Below are 24,265 nucleotides of genomic sequence, written 5' to 3' on the forward strand. Positions count from 1 at the left end.
AAAAGCATGAAATTTTGTCTTTTCAAATGAAATGTTTAAAAAAAATGCATCTTTTTGATTGCACCATCTTATCAAAGTGAGTTTCAAAATAAATATATAATGCTGCACATTATATTGTGCATTTATTTTAGGCAAATTTATCAAGTGTCCTATTTTTGTACACCATCCTGACTTTTATCAAATATTACCATATCAGTATCTGTCAGTTAGACCTTATTACATTTACTGCATATGCTGTTAGTTATATAAGCAGTTAAATATCAAGTTTGATCAAGGGATTAATTCAAAAACAATTCAGAAATACAGAGTGCCTTTTGCCAAACAATCTATACAACTATATGGTGCTCTATAATATAGATCATAGTTAGAGAAATTTAAAATTTTGCTTTGTTGGAAAACAGAAAAAAGCAAGACAACAACTTGTAATGTGTTAACATACAGGTATCAGTAGATATCCAAATTTAGATATCAGAATCAGATCAGTGCTGCAGAAAAAGTGGATCATGGTATCTATAATGTTGGTACAATCCTTGAATCCATAGTCCCGAATCAAATTAATTTAAGACTCATCTTTTTTGAGTTGAGAAAAAGTTGAGAAGCAAAAACCTCAGTACAATAATCAAAAAAGGAAGATAATACAATTGTTGCAAACAATTTCATTTGTCAACAAACACATGGTTTGTATCATTTATACAATACCAATAGGTAAGACTTTATTAGCAGAAACAAAATATTCATGTACAGTACATTTTGAGCAATAATCTGTCCTTTAAAAACTGCAGTGTAAAACCATCAATACTGTTGTCACAATAAATAACTTAATGGTGTAGTTTCATAAATAATGGTAAGATATGTACTGTTGATGTCTTAGTAACAGAAAAAGGAGGTCATCAAGTAAATTTTGTTATTAATAATTAAGGCCAGCAGAGATGTATGAATATTAGGATATGAATAGAAATTCAACAATGTCATTTTTTAGAGAAGTTCTCTCTTGAATCACCTGAGGGGTGTACTATGAAGCAAGATCAGTGAAGTATGCTGAGTCTTAATGCCAGGCTTTTCAATGTCACAAAGGTGGCTCTCTTTTAACCTGGGCTAGATCACCATGGTAACTTATGCTGAACACGTAACCTGGTCCAGAGAAGGTTATACTCAGTGTTTCAGAGTAAATCGGCTGTGACAAGAGCCACTCTAATTATTACCTTGATGTCGTTGAGACATATGTCAGTAATGACACCGAATGAAGCTGTGTAATGTAATTACAGCAGCACAAACTGTGTGCATCGTGTTGCCATGTCAACCTCAGTTTGGTGATGCAGAAAATAATTTTTCCCTGCTTGCCACAGGTCATATTAAGGCTTTAAATTTTACACAGCAGTTCATCCACACACTGAAAGATGAATAAAGCAAATACAAACTACTTTAAATTATATTTTTATGTTTGATCCTGATTTGCACTGTGGATATTGTAGCTCAGAACACCAATTAGGAAACCGATTAGTCTATACTATTTATCATGGATAATATTTAATCAGTGACATTAATTTTACTTTAATTTGGCTGAAAACTAAAGTGATTTCCACGTCTCCTTCATTATGGGACAGTGTCAGACCTACAGTATCAAATTTAAATCTGCTGTGTTTAAAGTTTAATGTGCAGCTGTCAGAAGTAAACGGCAGACATTAAGAGCACAAGATCATTATTCTTCTTATTCTTCTGCCTTATTTGCAGCAACAGTGTTGCTTTTTGCTGTAATATATTTTTAATATTCCTCATTGCTCTCCATTTTAACAACCAGTTCCTCTTAATTGAAGTGAGCAGCACACGATTGCTCCATTTTGTGTGAGGAAAAAAAGCCCACTAGTATAGCCCTTTACTCAATAGATACACATTCCCCAAAAAATTCTCTAAATCAATGACACACTTGTACACACTCTCTCACACACACTCTTGTCGTGGCCTCAGCTTGCTGACAGCGGTTGGAGAGGTGGGAGCTGGCCGTGTTTGTGTCACCTTCCCATTAGAAGGTGGCTGACATTGATTGACAGGAACAGTGCTGCTCGAGAGGAATGAAAGAGATCAGGACAGTGACAATGCAGAAGGTCGCAGAGCAGAGATGTGACCTACCTACAAGCTTTGATCAGACATGTTGTGTGTGTTACCTGTTGTTTCTGTGTGCACTTTGGAGCCATCGGTGCTGGTAACTTTACATGTAATAAAAGTTTTTCTGCCTTCCTTCCTATCCAGGCAGGATTCGAGCAGCACTGTGCTTCCCAGTGGGATGGGGCTTTGGACGAGACAGAACACATGAAGATGTTAGTTTGGAATCATTATTATCATTGTTTTGATATCTGTGTTCAGGAGAGATCTGGTATTCATTGAACATAAAAGTTCTAAACAAATATCCCATGATCTTCGGCTGAATATAACATTTGGACTGACTTTGTGAGACAAATGCTGTTATAATTACAAAGATCACTGAGCTTAACATTTAATTTGTGCATTAAATCAGTGTCAGTGCACACTAAACCAGAGCTGGCTAACTTCTACTGCACTGCCTGATGTACAAGCACATACACCCTGCATATGGTAAAATGTGTTACAGTGAGGTTACACAGACTCCAACTACTCATGATATTGAGATGAGATGATAAAATCAACAACAGGATATAACATCAGTATCAATAATTATACTAACCGAAGAAAAAGTAGCATTTGCATTTTGGTACATGTTTAAACAAAGCTTCACACATTAATTCTGCTTACTTATGTATGACAAAAAACAAAATGAACTGTTGCATGATTATAAAAAATATATTCTTCCTGTACCTGCGATAGTTGATGTTGAGGTTCGCAGTCATAACAGGTCCAGAGAGAAAAGTAGCGTGAGTCCCTGTTACAGTATCAATCATGGTAGCTATCGCCCCCCCGTGGACATGTCTGGAAACACACACAATGTCTATTAGACACTGACCGGAGGCAGATGTCTCAAACTGGAAGACTTCAGACCAAGACAAATCATACAATATGAAAATGTATTTAAGGGATATGTATATTAGCATGTTGCTTACAGTATGGGGTACAATTATGTAGGAACAGTTTGTAAAAATACAACAAGCACATACATTTACACGCAAACTTGTACAAGATCTAAAATCTCACCCTGGTGGCCCCTCCAGTAGATGTCCAGCCTGGAAAATGCAGACACACCTCTTCTCCTCACTGTTAACAAACACAACATACTCAAATGCTGCCCCCTGGTCTCTGATGTTCCGGGTAAAAAGCCGAGCTTTTGACTGGATTATTTTACTAAGATAAAGTCCACCTGATGGGAAAAACACACACAAGTGAACTGTCAGCAGCATCCAAAGAAAAAAACATAATGCAGGTGCAAGCAGAGGTTGTCAGGTATCAAATATTTCCATTTTAAGATTTTATGTTTTAAATGTCTAGGCAATATATACAGTGTTACAGGGTCATCCAATACTCCAAATGTCAAAATGCTCCCCAAACAAACATCACAATCTGACATTATCACATCATGTAGTCAAATCAGTGAACTGCAAACAAATCCCAATTCCAAAAAAGACAAGATATTTAACGTTATGTTGTTTTTTGTAAATAAATATTCTGGATTTAATGCCTGCAACGTGTTCCAAAAAAGCTGGGACAGGAGCATGTTTACATCACCTTTTCTGTCAACAACACTCAGTTTCTGAGTACTCAGAACGCTAATTGTTAAAGTTTTCAAAGTGATTTTTGCTTCATATATGACTTCAGGTGCTCACCAGTCTGGACGCCTCTGAAAAAGACATTGTCCGGATGGCAGAATATGTTGTTCCAAAACCTGTATGTAACTTTCATCATGAATGGTGACTTAACAGATAAGCCATCGGCACTAACACGCCCCCATACGATTACAGATGCTGGCAAGATATTACAGGTTGTATTATATGATGAAATTCCAAAATCCCTTGCGATTATGAGTTAAGCAACGTTGTTCTTAAACTGTTGGACAATTTGCCCACGCAGTCTTTCACAAAGTAGTGTATCTTGCCCCATCCTTGTTTGTGTATGTCTGAGCCTTTCATACCCAATCATGATCACCTGTAATCAATTAGCTTGTTTACTTTTTGAATGTTTAAAAAAAAAAAAAGGTGTTTTTGAGCATCCCACAAATTCCCAGTCTTTTACTGCCACTGTCCCAACATTTTTGGAACATGTTGCAGACATCAAATTCAAAATGAGTGTATATTTACAATTAACAACAAAGTTTATCAGTTTGAACATTAAATATCTTGTCTTTGTGTTGTATTCAATTGAATTTAGATAGGAACGGATTTGCAAATCATTACATTCTGTTCTTATTTACGTTTTCCACGGGGTCACAACTTTTTTGGAATTTAAGTCTGTAGTTTAAATAATAAATGGGTGTTTTATTAAAACAGAACAGAAACAAAAACAATGCAGTTTGAACCTAAGAACTTGATCCCTCAATGACTGCCAAAACTTAAGTCCCATTACTGGTTACTCAATTTAATGAACAAAACAAACAAACAGAATGACAGACTTTTACCTGTTGCATACTTGAGGGCCCGATTGTAGCTTGGCAGTCTCCTCCATGGCCCTTTCTGTTTCTCTTCTCCCTCTGTCTCTACCTCACACTGGCTGTTGTAATGCTCATACAACTGCATCATTTCTGGACCCCAGGAGGAGTTAGGCAGGCTGAAGTCTCGGGGCTTTTGAAAAAAGAACGATGGCAGCGCCTGCCGAACAGGGAAATGCTTTACCACCACAGTCTATATCTGGGTCTAAAACGTTTTTGGCAAAGTTAGTGGTGATCCATGTGTTGAGACGGGACATGTCAGTGGATTAAACTCAAATGCAAATTGGTTTCTCAAAGGGACAGAGAAATAACAATGACAAAGTGTAATGTTAAAAGGTGGATATGGATATGTAATAAGGTTGAGAGATGTGACAACACATAAAACTTGAGACAATAGACATTCGTCATCCATCAAAGAATTTCTACTGATGTCTCTGTGACTTTAATGTCTTTGCTTGTATTAGGCCATTGGTGGACTGAACTGCTTTATGGCACTACTGGATTTACAAGATATCTGGATTAATGCGATGAAATACCTTGATTTGTCAGGTATTTACAGATATTCCCAATATGTCACTTTTAAACAAATGCATCATCAACTGGATTTCCAGAAATGCATAATATTACAATACATATACACTCAGTAGCCACTTTATTTGGTGCTTCAGACCTGTAAGATCTAATGAAAACCAATACAACAGCCCAGCCCAAATTCTGCTGTTGCTGTTGAAAAGTTTTTGTCTGTTGAATAACTCACAGGCATTGTGACCTTTGATATCAGAGAACGTTCTGTCCAGCCATAAAGATGAAAAGACCTTGGCGTGTCTCAATTTCTTGAGATATGCATGTAGATCTTGAGGAAGCATCAAGATAGCTAAGAAGAGTTATACACTCCCCATTTTGTGAACTTGCTTTCTTGGGGATATCTGGCTTATTCACAGTGTTTTTGTCAAGCATCTGAGTGAGGTTGCAGACTGCAACCAACTGAATACACCTCACTTCACCCTCCCCTTCCAAGCGTATATGGGAATTTACAGTGGCCACGAAACCTGTGACAAACACGACAAGGACCTCTCTATAGCTAGTGTTTGGTTTGCCCCATTCTGGGATACTGCAGAAACATGGCAGTGAAACACGGAGGACCCGTGCTCTCTGTAGATATAAATGGCTCGCTCTATGGTAAGGAAAGACCAACAATTCTTATTGCGATTATACAATTATGAAACCTTACATAAGACTATTTTATTATATTCAATTTCTGCAATATAAGTATACTTCATTTAATATGTCTCTTGACAGGTGTACCCAATAAAGTGGCCTCTATCAATATCACAATATAAAATGACATGTATGCCATTCACGTGCATGATCATGACTACGGGGTGCCACTTTAAAAAAATGCAGGAAAGATAAACTTATTTAAACCGTCTATGGTATGCAAAATGATTTCAGTTGGAAAAAAAATGTTTGTTTCTCTGTTTGTTTCTTTGTCACAAAATAGACCAAATAAACACAACCTAAAAAAAAAAAAAACAAGTAAGGAATGAAAAAAGAGGGTTACTGTTTAAAATTTGAATAAATTTTATTCAAAAACACAACATACTCAATAGCCTCAAGAGCTTACAATGCAAACCATTTGAAATATAAGAACACTGAAAAAGAACTATTTCCATAAGACTGCATGTTTGAATGTTGCCCGCAGGAAACACCGTACCACTGTGGAACAATCCACTGAAATGAATGCATCAAGGAGTCTAAGCATATTTCATCAAACTTTACCCAAACAATTTAAGAAAATAAACTATCATAACCTTTTGCAAAACATTCAACTTAGGTCATATTACAGTGTTTGATCATTGTCTTTTCATTTGAATGCTTGTTTTCAGTTTCACGAGTCTTTCAATGTGCTGTTTCTTTCCTGGCATCATCATCATCATTTATTATGTTGCTGCCAACTTTGGCTCACTGCTTATGAACCAGTTCTTCTCAGCAGTGAACAAAGCAATAACAATTAAAATTTTAAGACTGTTAAAAATATGGGTAAAATGGTCAGCAATCACGGATTTATACCTAAACACATAATATCAAAATGTCATGGTATCATCATGAATCCATAATGGTACAGTGTTGCCTCAAGGCAACATTTGCATTTTAACAATTTTCCATTACTTATTTGTAAAATTAACTACATCTAACTATTAGAAATTAGGCTTTACTCAACTATTATTCTGAATAAATTTCCTTCCAGAGCGAAAAACACCAGGAAAATATGTTTTCAGGCCTTTTTGTGGAGAGAAATGGCTGAGCTGATCTGTGTGAGAGAGTCTGTAAAAGGGGATCCAGCATGGCTTGTGAAAGAAAGAAAGTCTTGTGACAAATTAAAACATTGCTATTGGTTCCTTATGGTCCTGACAATTTTTTAAAAGTAATTCATTATACCTGGGGATGTACTATGTGAGAGTAAAAGGCCAAAAATAGGTATGTTGCCTAGTGTGCAACATCGCACCATTGAGAGTTAAATTACATTTCAATTGCGTGATATGTTACGTATTTTAATTTAATATTTTGTAGTATTCTGATGGTATTATATATTTTAATTTAATTTAATTTAATTTTCATTGAATTTGCCACAGTTTGAGAATCCACAAATTTGCAAAAAATGCAAAAGGCCCTCTCTAGGTGGCCAATGTTTAGTTTTTCCTTTCTGGGCTACTATAGAAACACAGAAGTTCAACATGGTGACCTCCACGGTAAAGGACCCGTGCCCCATTTAGATATAAAAGGCTCATTCTAAGGTGACAAAAACACAACAATTCTTATTTTTGGGGGATTATACCCTGATGATAACATATGATTATTATATTCTCTTCCTGCCATATTCTGCCAATAGATCCCTGTAAATATTACACTGTACCTTTAATACCTCTATTGACAGGTGAACCCAATAAAGGTGTATATTACTGCAATATACAATGACATGTGCAGTGGTATAGAATTATATACAGGTTGCCCATCCTTTATAGTTCAATTGAGTAATAAATGGATAAATAGCACACCTGCCTTTCTGTCATCACTTTTAATTCATTAATTTTTTAATAATTGGTTTTCTTAACTCTTGTAGGAAATTAAACAGTATAGCTCTGGGCCCCTACTTTTTGTTCATTAATTGTTTTACACTGCATATCAAGGGCTAACTAAACCCATGACTGAACTGAGAAACATCTGGCAGGAGAGACAGGAGAATGAGTTCACAGTAGGGCGCACACATGTAACCCCATTCAACATGATGAGACCAGTCATTTCAAGCACTTTCCTCAAAACTCATTCTTTCTACCTACCACCATAGTCCGCACGAGGCTGGTCCTCTCTGACACGCTGGTGGACGGATGGCTGACTTGAGTCTTTATGGGTGGGAGTGAGCCGAGCCGCTGTAAGCTCCTGAATATTCGACCTAGGCTCCTTGCCATCTGTACTCTGCTTCAAATGAAGAGATGATGATAAAAAAAAAATCTTGCACAGTAGACTGTGAAAGAGCTGCTGCCTGTCTCTTAGCTAACTGATGTTATAACAGCAGTTACCGGCGGTTATATAGCGGTTCTGACACCCTAACAGTAACAGTACTATTGTTGTAGGAAACACTGAGCTGCTTTATAAAATACCCTAAACATGTTTGACTTATGACTACGTACGGCTGTTTCAGACGATGAAATACAACCTCATGATGTTTTCACCGGTGACTTTCATGTGTCATCAAATCCCCGCCCGTCAACTTCCGGCACGAGGAATTCAAGCTACGTCATTTTGGTCACATGACCAACAACGTGCACTGTGATTGGTTGTGGCCACAGCTACACTTTTTGGAATGGCTGTTGAACTATGTATGTTAGGTATATTTATATAAATCCTCTAAACTGCATTTTCTTTCAACAATTTTGAAACGTATAATGTAAAATTCCTGTATGTATGTATGTATGTAAATATTTATCAAAATAAACAAAACCAAAACGGCATGGAAAGAGGTTTCATTTGAGGTGGTTTAATAATAAGGAGAAGAAGAAAAGGAGAAGAATGATGTTTTATACACTGTGTGGCAATAATCTCATATCTGACTTTGCACTTAAACATGAAGATGAAGACATGATTTTCTTATGTATTAAGGAGTTTCATACAAATCACGAGAGCAGTAATTATTTGTAAATGCGTTATCTATTTTGTACTTTTACTGCATTTATTTATTTTTCTATATTGGTATAGTGTTCAACTTCCTGCATGGTTACTGTGTGTTGTTATGCACCTCCTTTTTGCTCAGTAAACCACAGGGGAAAAAAAGATTGACTGTGATGAGGAGCTATTTCCTGTAATATCCAGGTTTCTACAGCAACCAATAGAAACTTTCTTTATTACTAATTTTGTCCTTTTTTTTTTTCTTACAATTGTTACACTCATTTCTCTCAACAGAGTTCATTGCAAGTGTTCACAAAGTCAACACAACAGAAGTGAATGTGGACTAAACTGTGGATCTGTGAATACATTTCTACACCTACATTTTATATTTGAATTTGTTTTAAAAACGATGTAACAGACTTTCATAAAAATAAATTTTACTTCATTCAAAACCGACCCTTTTTAAAATACTAATTAATAATGAATAACTAAGAGCTCATATCTATATGATTTAACATGATACAAATGATACACACAGTTATAATATATTTTTTTCATAGAATGTTTACGTTAAGGATTTGCCAGGCAATTTCACAAATGTTCAGCAGCAACAAAATAAATTAATTCTATCCTTCGGGCATCTACTGAAAATGTTTTTAATTTATTGTATTTTTCTCCTATTAATATAAATTAATGTCAGCAGTCTTGTAATACATTTAAGTTTCTCACAAGTGCTTCCACAGCTTATGAACACACCAAGTTCGGTGTATAGATAATAAGACCCGATCGCTCAGTGCACTTGTAGTGGCCTGACACTAAATTTATTCACAATATAATTTCACTCAGGACCACTTAAGTTGAATATGACTGTGGAAGACAGTCACATGTTTTGTTTTCCAGCAAACATCAGTAATTGGTCTTTTGAATGAGGTGTTAAATTCATTGAGACAGATTAAACTGGATGTCTCTCAGTTTGTTGCTAAATAGAAGTGACGCCTTTTCCAGAAACTACACTTTTATGATGTCATTATCCAGAAAAGCATCTGTGGCACTGGCACCCATCTTTGATGGCTTAGACTTAGACCAGACAGACAGGCTGCACCAACACACTAAAATATAATGTGTAGAACAGAAAATGGATAAATAAAGTATACATATTAAGTTGTTCTTAGTCCTTAATGAAAAATGCAGTGAGACTGTTGTTCACAGTCCTTGGTTGTGCACTAGAGGGAGGTAGAGGAACGTGCCACTGAGCTGTTCTTTACCATCATTTGGTTTCTGCTGAACAGACGATAAGTAAGTGCACATTACATTTATTTTCCAGCTACAGTTTTAAGTATGTTTGTTATGGCCTGATCTTTTCCTTGATCTTTTTGTTTTGTACTGTTATTGTTATGCAATAAATATAATATGAAATTCCCATAAAATGTGTCACTTAGTCAGTGGTTGTGATAGAGATAGTATCCTTTATGTAAAAAGGTTTGGAACCACTGACTTATGTCATATTTGAAGACATTACATAGGTTTAAATTTATTTCTGATAACCACTACCATCATAACCCTACCCTCAATCTGACCCAAAAATCAGCAGCCTTCAACTGGGGACACAACCTTTATCCCAAATAACAGCCCAATTAACTGGCACTGAGTCTGAAATGTGTCACAGAAAATAGCTTGGGCCTAACACACACACACACACACACACACACACACACACACACACACACACACACACACACACACACACACACACACACACACACACACACACACACTCAATATGCCTCAGGCAGGCTGATTCAGGTGCCACACAATGTAGCTCTACCAGTCAGTCAGGCAAAGCTGTTTTTGATAATGACTATGGATTATAGCCCGTTCATTTATTTGTGAAGGCTCTAATTACAAGTACCATTCAAAACACTAGACCTTACCAACCAACACAATCACATTAAAAAAAATGATACAAAGCTATGTAACATCATTTCCCCGTTCCCCACAAATGTCCATGTCATGTCTCCCTTCAATGGAAGTGCAGACTTTTTAAACAACATAGTATTTACTTTTTCATATTAAACAAGCAGAGTTGTAACAACATCAGTAATATTATTAAACATCTCCTTGTATGTATGGCATGGTTCTTTCTTTTTTTTAAAGCCTACAGTCACTGTTGAGTGTTTCGAGGCTGACTTTATTTTGGAGCTTCAGAGATGCCACACAGCTTCCTGCAAAATAAAGAAAAGAAAAAAACAACAACGTTAATTTAGTGTGCAGAGTCCTGACGTGATACGTTTGCCTACTGTCTTTAAATTTACAGCCACGACTCTATTGTGCGTTTCTACCCTGTTTACTATTGAAACTGTGAGGCCCGGGGCTCTGTAATGTTCTGGACTGCTCTAACTCTGGCTCTCTTAGTCTAAGGATGCATTAAAATCTTACCGTGCTTCCTCCTTGGTTGTATCTACAAAGGCACAAACGGCCTTGTCTCGATCCAAAATATGTTGTTTCAAATTCTGAATTTCCGTCTCAGCGGTCTTTTTAGCTGCTTCGTGATCAGCTGAGGAAATGACAAGAGCATAAAAAGAGAAACAAATGTTATTCCACAGACTACACAAAATGAGAATTTCCATATTTATTACACAATATATGAGTTACAAACAAATATAAGCTTTGTCAGTTATTTAAAGAGATAGTTCAGAGTTTTTGGAGTGGGGTTGTATGAGGTACTTAGCTATAATCAGTGTATATGTGTATATGTTTGGCTTTAACTTGCCATCAGACAGCCTTTTTCAACAGGAAACCACTGTTATATAAGCTAAATATCACTCACACGGGAGTTTCTGGTCTACCACTGCCTCTATTGGTTAGTTAGTTTGTGTTTTTAAATGACTTCTGTGCATCCGAACTAACCTTTTAAAACACAGAAGTCACAATAACAGAAACTAACTGATCAAGGCAGCAGTAGACCAGTAACTCTTTTGTTCTGTTAGGTAAAATTACTGTTTTGGCAATGGAGTCTGTTGACTATATCTGTTGTTGGTGATTACTTGTCTGACAGCACGGGAGAGCAGTGAAGACATTTTAAATACAGCATACACTTAAACTTACATTGATTCTTTTAGGTGGGTCTCTTTTAGGGAGCTAAAATACATTCTGCTGCTGACCATGTCCACAGCAGTCCATGGTTTAGCTTCTTACACCAGTACTCCTGCTGCTTTTTCAAACTGGCAATGTCTAAACCACCATCTGCTACAATGACTATATAAGTACATAAGTACCTCCTACAATACCACTCTAATCAACTATCCCTTTAAGACTTAAAAAATGTGCTAAGTTCAGCTTTATATCTGCTAGGATAAGCAGTGACTGAAATCAAGAGCAGTTTTTCTGGAGCCCTGTAGGTTTTAGCTGCCACATCTAGTTCCACTGGTTTGAAATGAATGAAAGACATTTAACCCACTGTATCTTATTATCTGGGTTCTTCAGAGGCCTGTGTGAGAGTGGAAGATCGCAATCCATTCTCTGTCTTTTAAAAAGGCTAATAGAAAGCCTGTTTAAAGGGGAGGAGAGAAACATGATGACAACATTTTCCTGTCTGGATCAGTTTTTTGATTGGCCATTACTGTACAGGCGTACACTTTTTACCATCTGCCAAGAGACCAGAGGTTAAACAAAAAGCTGCTGTACTTTCACAGGTGGCAAATGCACACACATTCTTTACTCAAGCCAAATACTTGTACAAAAAAGGACTCTGGTACAAGTAGATGTACTGATTCAACTTCTTTTACTAAAGTAAAAGTTAAAAACTACATGCTCTGAAATGTACTCAAAGTATAAGAGTAAAAAGTAGCCCTCTGAAGGACATTTCTACCAGCTGTTTCTGTGCAAAGCTAGCTGAACCTCATCTTCTCTCTGTGGTCTAGCCTCTGTCTTTTGTCTGTCTAGTTTTAACTTTTCTGTCATTTTCATCTTGTTACATCTATCTTATGTGATGTGCCTTGATGGATATACCAAGGAATCATCTTTTCTGTGTTTTCCTGTCAAATTCATTTAAGTTGACATGAGTACTGATGTTGGGAAGGCAGCGTTCAATGACGCAAAATAAAAATAATTAATACTGCCCCTCAAATGGGTTCAAAGTAAAGTAACAAGCCTGCTTTGAAATAGATATTTGTGTTAAAATGCAAGGGGTACAAGTAAAAAAAAGTTGTCAACACAGAAACACTGGTTTTTAATTTTTCAAAGGTGTTTTTTGGTGCCATTTCATCCCATTATATTGGAGAGAAGGCAGACATCCCTACAACTGATATCTCCAAAACTCTGCAACTCACACTAAAACTGTCTAGATGGACACATAGCAAAGGTCCCAAAGGTCAGGGGAAAACTCTATTAAGTATTTGTAATTTGTTACTTCCCACCTCTGCTTACCTTTGAGTTTAGTCAAGGTCTCTGACAGTTCTGTCTTCTTCTTAGTAGCATCTTCCTAATAACACATAAGCACAGATGAAAGTGTCAACAGTTAGATTAAGTGTGAAGGGGAAAAAATAATGTTTACTTGAAATTAATCTTTAGATGTAACCAAATACCAAGTTGATACTGATATGCCAAGTTTACACAGGCAGTATATTTATGAATTGGCACCTTCCTGTAAATGCTGTTATGGTAGTATGTGCAGCAGTGTATGAATAGTGAAATGATATTCCCTTGCCTTTTCCTTGTTACACGTCTCTAGACTTTTATCAAACTCCTGTGCTGATTTTTCACCGTCTTCCTTCTTCTTCTTCAGCTCGTCCACCTTGGCGTTGACGTCCTTCAGCGTCGTCTTCAGCTCCGTGATTTTGCCTTTAATTTCGACGATGGCCGCCTCTTTCTTCTTGACCTCCGCCGAGCTCTCCACCATGCGCGTTTTCACATTACGCAGGTTCAGCTCCTGACGCACGGCCTGGAAAATCATTGCGACCATCACAGCCACGCTCAGGGCGACTAAAGTCACCACCAGCTTCATGGTGGTTCAGACGAGGAAATGTTTGATCAGTGGCGGAGACTGTCGCTGTTGATTCCGGGTATGTCTCTACCCGCGTCTCCTCCAGCTCTCTCCAGGTGAGACTGTGGACATTGTACCTGTAAAGCTGCCCTACCTGCTCAACGAGCTGGGCGTGACAATCCATCTGTTTCCTCCTCTGACTGTCGCTCTGTCGTACTTGTTGCTTTGAATATCTCCCCTGGGTTACTTGTTTAGTTTCATGAATGATAAAAATAGGCTGAGCAACAAGAGATTAAGGAGATGCTGGTAAAATACCACAGTCACAATTAGACTCATTGATGAAATTTAACAGCACATCTTAAAAATGATTTTCTAATTGATATACTGTGCTTTTTATTAAATCATGTCACCTTTATGATTACTGTTTATAAACACAGTGGTGGGAACTTACAAGTACATTTACTCAAGTACAGTTTTTTATGATACCTCTACTGACTAATACGACTAAAAGTACTCACTAATAATTAATACATGTATATATGTAGTTCAAATAAATATTAGTGTAAGTAATTGTTAGCTGGCTAAAGAGTTGACAATATGTTACACTGTATGCTGGCAGTAATCTTGGTGAAACATTTCTTCTTACACTTGTATTTGATGAGCACATTAAAGAGGTTACAAAGGTCGCCTTTTTCCACCTATGCAACACATCAAAATCAGGTCATTTCTGTCCACGACAGATGCAGAGACCTTAATTCATGCCTTTGTTTCATCCAGAGTGGTTATATTGTCTGGTCTTCTGCATTTTACTACGATGAACCTTTTAATCAGCGCCTCCAGGAAGTTGTGATGTTGTGATCGCCAGCCAATCCCTGTGAATTGTATGCAACCTTGCAATTTTGTCCAAACTCTGCAACTTTTCCGAAACACATTGTCATTGATATTCAGCTATGATCTGTGCACTTCTTCATCTACCAGTGAAGCATATTTTATTAGTCTTTGTACTCCGGAGTCTTTTTGGTAAAGTGACTTAGACAGTCAGGTACTCTTGAAATAGAGTGTGGTTTTATTCTCCCTGAACTAGCCTGTGACTAATGAATAATAATAATAATAATAATGAATTATACCAAAAAAAATCACAACTTTCTTTTGCAACTTTAATTTGTTCCCAAGGTTTCATTGCAAAAACCGCCTATAAACATTGTAAACATTGCAACATGCATCGCAATTCTTTAGAAAAAGCTACCACAAAATCAGGCATTGTAGGCCGCAACAATTACAAAAACAGCCCACAAAAAAATCCTGGAGACTGTAGACTGCAGCTAACTAGAACCTGACGATACACACCGTCCTCTAGATCCACATACTTCTCATATACATTATAATTCTATGTATCAGAAAGTCTGTTATCAAGTTTGGTATTTAATGTGATTTTGCTGTTTTGTTTCTGTATGTACGACATCTCTTGCATGTCTGTCCATTTGTAATATTGGGCTATACAAATAAAATTGGACTTGACTGGCTAAGTTGACAAAACATTACATTGCTAACTAGATAGTCTGATTCCCCGGACGAATGAAATGCACGAAATGCAAACAAGGCAGGGCGTTTTTTCCCTTATAGCTGAATGTGTATGCATGGGGCCAGATGTTTCTCCGACACTGAGCGCTGTAGAGAGAGGTCTGGCTATGTAAGACTACTACTACTAAAAAGTTAACAAAGTGTTTCATTGTTTGCTAGCTATCTAAGAAGTTCACGAAATGCTACACTGTTTAGTAACTAGCTAAAAAGTTAGCCTGTTCTTTCGGCTCCGCAGAGAAGCTCAAACTTCTCTTTATTTGAGACAAACTTGTTGGCTGAATTAATGGAGTGATATGGCCAAATAATAGAAAATTTTAAAAAGGACAACAGCATAGTCAAGAAAAACAGACTGCCATGCAGCCACTGGAAGACTGTTTTAACAGATGAACTGGACTGGAAGAAAAAAGAGACAAGATAAGTCTGAGTTGTCTGGCCCTTCACTTAGTTTCATAGCAATGGATCACATTTGAAATTGACATTTAAAGTTTTGATGCTTTCATAATTTTAAGATAGGTTTAAAGTTTGGTGCAGCATAACTGGAAGTTAAGCTACAATGTATGATGGTTCAAAGTTTAATCCTTGTTAGGAGTGATAAAATGAGATAATTACTCTGAGTACACTAAACGATAAGGGCTGGCCTATCAGTTCCGGTTTGTCCTCTCTGTCAACACACATATATCAAACATTGTGCTGGCCTGCTTATCCCTTGTTATGTTTGATGTGTTTATAAGGTACCAGGGCGTGATAAAGGTAAGCAGGACACAGCAGCTACAAAGCCACAAAACCTGTCTGCCCAGCCACGCAGGAGGAGGAGGGCGTGTTTTCTCCTGACAGACCGGCCGGGGGAATGCTGCTCTGCTCAGCTCAGCTCAGACATGAACGAGTGTCCAATCCGGAGGCGCAGGTGAGCAGGTGAGCAGGTGAACAGGTGAGTCAGCCTCCCTCCGCGCTTCATTGATTTCAGCTCGGCGAGAAGTGTAACCAGGGAGACCCGTATATGAGCTCTGCGCTCCGGCTGAGGACCTGCTGACTCTCGAGTCCCACATGGAAGTTAAAGAAGCTGCGCTGTGACACCTTCAGGAGGAATTAAGACAAATAACTCGCACGACAAGAAGCCTCGCAGCTCCCGTAAATCATGAAGATACAACTGGCAATACCCTTGGCTATAGCCGTGAGTCTGGCTTTGCTGGGGCTCATGAGGATCCGGAAAAAGGAGCAAGATAGAGAAGACAAACGACACAAGTTTGAGGCTATCAAGCTGCGGGTGACTTACGATGTGCTGGGAGAGTATCAGAGCGAGAAGGCAGAGACGGAGAAACTGCTGGAGAAGAGCAAGAGTGACCTCAAACAGCTGGAGGAAGGGGCGAACGCGGTCCAGGCCAGAGTTGACAAGGCAAAGGGGGATGCGGAGGCCTGCCAGGGGGGAGAGGTGAGGAGGAAGAAGACAAATGAGAGGAGAGAGAGTGTGAACAGAGATCTCATGTAATGTAAATGCTGTCTGCCTTAGAGGTGGCAAACGCAGGCCTTCTTCACTCAAGTAGAAGTACAGAAAACTCTGGTAAAATTAGAAGTACTGCTTCAACTTATTTACTCAAGTGAAAGTGAAAAAAACTACAATCTCTGAAATGTAATCAAAATATTTTAAAAAATAGCCATCTGAAGGACATTTCTGCCACTGCAAAACTGAACCTCACCTTTTCTCATTCTCCCTCACTTTCCTGTTTTGTCTTAGGTCTTTTACGTCATCTTCGTCTTGTTACGTCTGTTACGTCATTTTCTCTCTCATCCTAAGCCTTTAACACCATATTCATCTTGTTACACCTTTTACGTCGTTTTAATTTTTTTTTTTTTACTGCGTTTTCGTTTCTTTAGGTCTTTTACATTGTTTTTCGCCTTGTTAAGTCTTTTGTGTCATTTTATGTCTTTTACATCTTTTTTGTCTTGTTACATCTTTTACATCATTTTCAGTTTTCATGATTTTTTTGTTGTAAGTCTTAGGTTAATTTAATCTTTTGCTTCATTTTTGTCTTCTTATACCTTTAAGGTAATTTTTGTTTTTTGACTTATGTCTTTTACATTGTTTTCATCTTGTCACGTCTTTTACATCATTCTCGTCTTATTAAGTCTTCTACGTCATTTTCATCTTGTTACATCTTTTATGACATTTCATCTTAAGTTTTTTTTTATGTCTTTTACCATGTTTTCATCTTGGTACGCCTGTCATGCATGATATGAATTGTGTGTTATTGTCCCTTCCATTCAAACTGAAATCAGTCTTAATTTTTGGAGGGCAGCACGCATTGATGCAAAAATAAAAATAATGAAGAATTCCCTACAAATGCATTAAAACTAAAGTAACAAGTCTGTTTGGAAAATGCATAAAGTACAGATATTTGTGTTAAATGTCAGAAATAAATGTAGCCGTTTTTGTAGCTATTAAAACAGTCTTTGGACTTTAATCTCTTTTTGTGAGAAGACATCTAATTTAACTTTATGTCAAGTGTAAGCACAAAACAAAGAACACATGTAACCTTTGTCATAGGAAATAGACCACATCATCAGGTCAACAGGCACAAGTAAACTCCAGCAATGGGGCACATTTTCCTAAATTACTGCATGATTTGTAAATCATTTACTGTTTAAATTATGTAAATGAATCTGTTTGTAGAATTGCAGACCTCAGCCTGTACAGAGTTCCCTGTTGCCCCATTTTCTGATCCAATCGTTTCCCCTGCCACCATAAAACTACATATATCACTGTGGATGTTACTTGAAAAGTATTCTTTTAGAACATTCACATTATTATATAATATTTCATATTTTTCTTTACAAACACTAAACTTCTTAAAAGAGCAATAAATGCATGAGAATTTGCATCAGCAAAACAAATGTCATTCTGCTGTGTATGGCATCAAGTAGCAAGCGGACTGCCAATACTCACATGACTGAGGAACAAGTCAAACACTTGTACTGCAGGTCTGTGTGGTTTATTCATGGGCAATCAGAAACAGCATTTACATACATATCAGTCTGACCCATATATTGCCCTTCATGAACTGTCTGCAGAAAGTTTATCTACAGCTGTGGCTTCACAGTGATCCCTTATCAGAGAGGGAAACAACACCCTAAAAATAATATTTTAAGGCACAGAAAATGGAAAGAGAGCCACAAGATATTATATTAAAAGGTTAAAATTATTTGTGCAGCCAAATAATTTGGACAACATGTCAAAGGACATGATGATGTAACACTTATTAACGGTATGACAGAAGTGTTCAGATTTTGGGAGGAAGTTGGTGCATCAAACTTGAAGACTCAGGTTTGTTTTTCTGAGACTCTCTTTTCCACTTTCAGAAAGCTGCTAAAGATGAGTTGGCAACAGTAGAGGCAGAATTCAACAATCTCAAAGGTAGGTGCTGATTTATGGGTCTCATGTACTTATCATGTATTCATTAACTGAGAGAGGAGATAAGGCAGCTTTTCCTCATGCTTCTTTAAATGCATTTTAAAGGGATAGTTTAGATTTTTTTAGAAGCGTTATATGAAGCATCTGTCCAGAGTCAGTGTATTCGTATATCTACAGTAGATGGTGGTCAGATGGTGTAGGGAGCTAAACAACATACTGCTGTGGACAGGGTCAGAAGCAAAATATATTTTAGCCACCTAAAAAAATCAGTATCAGTCTTAGTGTATGCTATATTTCTCTGATGGGAAACCACTGTTAAAGAAGCCTAATATCGCTCTCTCCAAAGACGCCAGACTCCTTTGGTCATTTTACCTTGCAGAGCAGGGGAGTCCTTGGTTTCCTGCCTCAATCAGTTATGTAGTTTGTGTTATTGTGTAATTTTGGTGAATGCAAATAATCATTTAAAACACTGTTAATTAGGTGGCAGTGACTCCTAATTAAATTTCTTTTGCTAAAGAAGTCGGATTGCTTTGGAGAGATGTGGCTGAAATACGTTCTTGATGCTGTCCTCAGCAGTACATTGCTTAGTGTCTGTGCTGGTACTCTGTTGTTTACCTTTTTCTGTAGGTAATACACTGACAATGGATGTGTACCACATACAATTCCACTTCAAAAAATCCAAACTATCCCTTTAATTGATTTGTTGACAAATAGAATTTGAAGCGATGGTCTTAACATTGATTTTAATTTTTGAAATTCTTCATCACATATTATAATATTACAGCTGCAACTGACCAGGAGAAGACCAGCTGGGAAACAGAAATGGAAACCCTGAAAAAACAACTAGCAGCACGGAGTGCAGCATGTGACCATTTGAAAAAAGACTCAGATGGAGGAAGGTATGGTTACTCCTTTAACAGGCTTTCTAAAAATGATTTCTGTAGAGTGTATCGAACATCCACCATGAGAGCTATGCATTCACCACAATTTCTATTGTCAAACTTTCCCTTAAAGAAAGCTGTGTGGCACTGCAGACGCTCCTAAACAAGAGGAGGCTCAAGCAGAGGCTCCTAAACAAGAGGAGGCTAAAGCAGAGGCCCCTAAACAAGAGGAGGCTAAAGCAGAGGCCCCTAAACAAGAGGAGGCTAAAGCAGAGGCTCCTAAACAAGAGGAGGCTAAAGCAGAGGCTCCTAAACAAGAGGAGGCAAAGGCAGAGGCCCCTAAACAAGAAGAAGCTAAAGCAGATGCCCCTAAGGCGAGATGAGGTATTACCACCATGTTTTCACTCTACAAATTTGATCTGTTAAAATAAAAAAAATTAAAAAAACACATTCTAGCATGTTATTTTACTGGTTCACTGTGACATGTGGTGTGGTTGCAGTTAGGAGCCTAACATAGGACCACTCAGGGCTTGCACTTGCAATGGCTATTCATTTGCAATCTGTTATTTATTTTTATGCAACAAAAGGATGAAGAATGAAGATGCGTTATGATGTCGGTGATATGTTTTTGTACGTATGTGTTTTGGTGAAAAAATCTTTGTAATAATCAGATTGTGTCACAATACAAATATTCTGTGCTGGGAAAGTTCACTCAACATTTGTTGTAACTGAAAAACAGCATGAGAAGGAAGCTTCTTGTTCTGCTTCCTGTTGTCTGTGACTTGATTTCTCACTCAGCAGCGATTGTCTGCCATAATTTAGTTTGGATTTATGGCACACATAACAGAAATATGGTTTATTTTGTCTTTTTTTTTTTTTTTAAGAAAAAGGGGATTGTATGTATACAGTATCTTGTCAATAAATAAAAAAACCCATTTTTTCCAATAAAATAAGTTGCCATCAATGACCATTCAACATACATGCACATCACTTTTATATTTGATCAGCTTTGTTATATGTACCAGCAGTGGTGGAAAAAAGTTAAAATTAAAGTAGATACATCACTATTTAAATATTATCACTTACAACTAAAAGTGCTTAATTCTCCTTTGGGGAAAGTACAAAAGTTTTATCAGCTAAATGTACAAAAGTAAAGATACTTATCATGGAGAATTGCCCTTTTCAATAATTTATTGTATTACTATCACATTCAAAGAAGAGATCATTTTAATTGTTCCATATAGTGTTGTGTAGTTAATCTATAAAACGCATTATATTATTTAAGATGATTATATTATTATTAGTTGACAACTAATCAACTAATCGTTGTAGATTTACATGTTTTTGCTCCTGATCCAGAGTAGTTGAGTACCTGCCAACCAAATCCAATGCAGTATTTGTTTTCGTTTATTTTTTATTTTGTCTACTTCAAATTACAGCTGTGCAGCCTATTGGGAATATAGCAACATTTAATTAAAACCTAATAAATGCAGAAAGGGTTTTCTTTGGTTCCTTGCAATATGTTGCATAGTGTGTTGTATTGTTTTGTATAATGTTTATTCAGAGCATGATGTGGCTCTGCTGTGGCAGGTCATCTTATAATTGGTCACAATAATAACTATACTTTTATTAAATGACTGTCCTGGGGAATTTGTGTTTGTCCAAAATATAAAGATACATCTGTTTGGAAATGTATAATCTTCTAATAAAAAAAAATTCAATGAACACCCTGTTTTTATACCTAAATATATTGCCTGCCAATATACCTAAAGGGAATGTTCTTTAAAACGTTCCAGGAAGGTCATATGTTTTCTGGGTGGTACGTCTACACTTGTACACATCAACACATGAGCAAACATCAGTGTTGCTCCATCAGTGCATAAGACACTGTACTCGACAGTAAGGGTGTGGGGTTTAACAAACACATGGTTGTGAAATACATACTGACTTGTATCCTGGTTACAAAGGTAATGATTAATGTCTGCAGACTGCATGTGAGAGAAATAGAAAGTGGAGAGACAAATGTTTAACTCATCACACAGTGTTTATATATATTTTTTTTATAAAATGTTTATCACTAAAAATGCAGATATGCAGCATGCTGTAAGCTTCAAAACAGACTGTCGTTTGTTGCATCAGAGGGTTACAAAAGAGTCAGTTATTTGACTGCATGTAAATATTGGACGCTCTGGGATACAAGTAACTCTGAACCAGGAAGAGAGAAAGACAAAGTCCTCCATTTTCGTTGCCTCTGCTCCAGTTGCACATCTGATACATGTATCCAGTTGTATATTATGATTTTTTTGGCCTTTAGTCTTTAGTTTAGTTTTTTTTTTCCTCCCACTGTTAGATAACTTCTCTACCTCCAATGCTGAAAACACAAAGATAGGTATTGAATAATCGTTGTTAACCTTGTCTGCCTTTCTCTTTCTTAGTGACCCTGCCTCAGGCTTTGTGTGTGTGTGTGTGTGTGTGTGTGTGTGTGTGTGTGTGTGTGTGTGTGTGAGAGAGAGAGAGAGAAAGAGAGAGAGAGAGAGAGAGAGAGAGAGAGAGAGAGAGAGACACACACACACCAAAGGACTGACCAATCAGAGAAGCCAAAGCTTTTGTCTGTCACTCTCTATAAAATTCACTTTTCCTGGTGAAGCTCCAGCTTTTCAACTTGTATTCTGGCTCATCCTGAAGCTTCACAGTGTGTTTCTGTTGGACTGTGAGTTTTCAATAAAATGTAATGCCTAAGTTGTTTTTTGTGCATGGTGTTATGTTTAAAATAAAATTCTAACAAGACAAAAAATCTTGAGATAATATTATAAATATTATAAATATTATAAAAACTACATTCTAGACCTGCTCATATGAAAAGTACCATGAGATTATGATTAACTGAACTGTCTTAAGACAAAAAGACTTGAATTGCACTTGTTTAGGTGTATTTTAAATTCACAGAATAATGCTGTGACAGCAGCTTTGTGAAGTGTTCCTGCAGCATATTTTCCTCCTTACTGCAACATTTTCAACAAAACATAAACAACATTGTTCAAGTTTATTTTTGTTGCAGGGTGACTGTATTTCATTCAGTTGAACAGGTGTTTCTTTTATTTTGTCCACCTCTTGGAAGGCTCCAAATTGATTGCATTAGATTTATTCAAGCATTCATTTTGGATTAGATTAAAGGCAGAATCAGCTGTTTTTGTCAGTCACAGTTTGTAATTGCACCAAGAAAGATAGCTGATAGCTGAGTCTCTTTCCCAGGACGTCAAACACCAACGTTTTGGGTTGGTAAAGCGTACCAAGCAGCAACATAATGAGAAAATAAGAAGGTCCAGTCAAAGGGCAGGTTCTCTGCAGATGCATGTGCCACCGCACTGCATTTGACCCATAAGTAGTAGTTACAGTGTGAAGCCAAGTCCAGTTCTGAGCCAGCGCCTTTGTCAAGGGCACTGAGAGGAGAAATGAACCTCGCATACATGTTTTTGATGGTGGGATGAAAACTGGAGCATCTGTGGAAAAGCCATGCAAACACAGGAAGAACATGCAAACTCTACACCGAGACATTTTGATGTTATTTTGATGATGTGTCTGTTTGTATTTGTGGTTTTGCTGTATCACGTAAAGGTGTAATGATGTAATCTGCTGATGTGTTTTAATCTGGCTTTGAATTTTTTATTTGGAATAATGTTGCAACCTTGTTATGACCTGTTTTACATTTTTTATCCTTGATGTTTTTCTTCATATTACTTTTATTTATTGTTTTTTATTGTGTCATTTTTGCAAAATGTATTTTTTACAAAATACTTATTTATTGTTGGTTGTTTTTTTATTTTATTTTATTGTGTTGTTTTGATCTTGCTATATTAAGCACTGTGTGATAAATAAAGTTTAAGCTTGAGTTGAGTTCTTGTCGAGAGCGAAAGCCTTCCCACTTATAAAAATTTTAATTTTTAATTTGAAACTTTTCTTGATAACTTTTCCCCTCTTCAGTTGCACCTTATGTTCCTTGGTTTCACTTACGAAAATGTCTTTGAAATGAAAAACTGATCAGCTAATATAACAGCTGAATATAGACTAATGTAACTATGTATCAAAATAAATCAAAACAGAAATTTTTCCCTGTATATTTTAGAGGAAGTGACTCTAAGACTATAAAAAGACTAACAAGTGAGTCATTAGACTGAATATAAATAATGTTTGGTCATTAAAGGATTATTTTTTTTTTTTTAATCTTCATATAGTTCTTTTTTTGCTTTCTATTACCCTGTCATCTCTCACTCTGCCTCACACTGCCCTCCATCTGTTGGAGATTAAAATACTCCCCCCAGGCTCACAATTAGGCAATCAGGGGGCTATCATTCCGCCCCAATAGGCTCACAAGGTCGGCCTCGTACCAGGAGAGGATACAGACAGCAGAGGGGGGACAGTGAGTCTGACTGATGTCATAAACGAGGGTTGTTGTTCATCAAATGTACTGTCTAATAATCTGCTGTGAGATTTAAAACATGGCATGTGATGTACCTTTGTGTTAAAAATAGCATGTTGTCTGTCACTGATGACGTTGTTTAATGTCTCTACGAATCATATTCTGTTTTCTGAGTACAAGCTACAGCTGTTCTACACTTGCTTCCTGCTGACTAAAAACAAAAAAATCC

General features: G+C 37.0%; 3 protein-coding genes across 3 annotated transcripts; 1 reads left to right on the forward strand and 2 right to left on the reverse strand.

The window, feature by feature from the left end:
• Positions 1–1,722: 1,722 nt before the first annotated feature.
• them4 (thioesterase superfamily member 4) lies at positions 1,723–8,091 on the reverse strand. The gene is made up of 6 exons (XM_084725703.1): positions 7,945–8,091; positions 4,577–4,766; positions 3,163–3,325; positions 2,830–2,940; positions 2,163–2,287; positions 1,723–2,056 (listed from the first exon to the last, which is right to left on the reverse strand). The coding sequence occupies exons 1-6, from the start codon at positions 8,071–8,073 to the stop codon at positions 2,010–2,012; spliced, it is 765 nt and encodes a 254-aa protein (XP_084581829.1). The 5' UTR covers positions 8,074–8,091; the 3' UTR covers positions 1,723–2,009.
• A 2,522-nt stretch (positions 8,092–10,613) lies between these two features.
• Positions 10,614–13,889, reverse strand: LOC146321588 (uncharacterized). Its single transcript, XM_084726825.1, has 4 exons — positions 13,476–13,889; positions 13,196–13,250; positions 11,207–11,324; positions 10,614–10,992 (listed from the first exon to the last, which is right to left on the reverse strand). Exons 1-4 carry the CDS (start codon positions 13,770–13,772, stop codon positions 10,959–10,961), a joined length of 504 nt encoding a protein of 167 aa, XP_084582951.1. The 5' UTR covers positions 13,773–13,889; the 3' UTR covers positions 10,614–10,958.
• Positions 13,890–16,212: 2,323 nt separating this feature from the next.
• Positions 16,213–20,493, forward strand: LOC146321589 (uncharacterized). Its single transcript, XM_084726827.1, has 4 exons — positions 16,213–16,761; positions 18,687–18,741; positions 19,523–19,637; positions 19,753–20,493. The coding sequence occupies exons 1-4, from the start codon at positions 16,468–16,470 to the stop codon at positions 20,000–20,002; spliced, it is 714 nt and encodes a 237-aa protein (XP_084582953.1). The 5' UTR covers positions 16,213–16,467; the 3' UTR covers positions 20,003–20,493.
• Positions 20,494–24,265: the final 3,772 nt, after the last annotated feature.

Source organism: Lutjanus erythropterus, chromosome 9 (assembly GCF_056507025.1).
Source record: "Lutjanus erythropterus isolate fLutEry1 chromosome 9, fLutEry1.hap2, whole genome shotgun sequence".
In the NCBI taxonomy this organism is placed as follows: Eukaryota; Metazoa; Chordata; class Actinopteri; order Lutjaniformes; family Lutjanidae; genus Lutjanus; species Lutjanus erythropterus.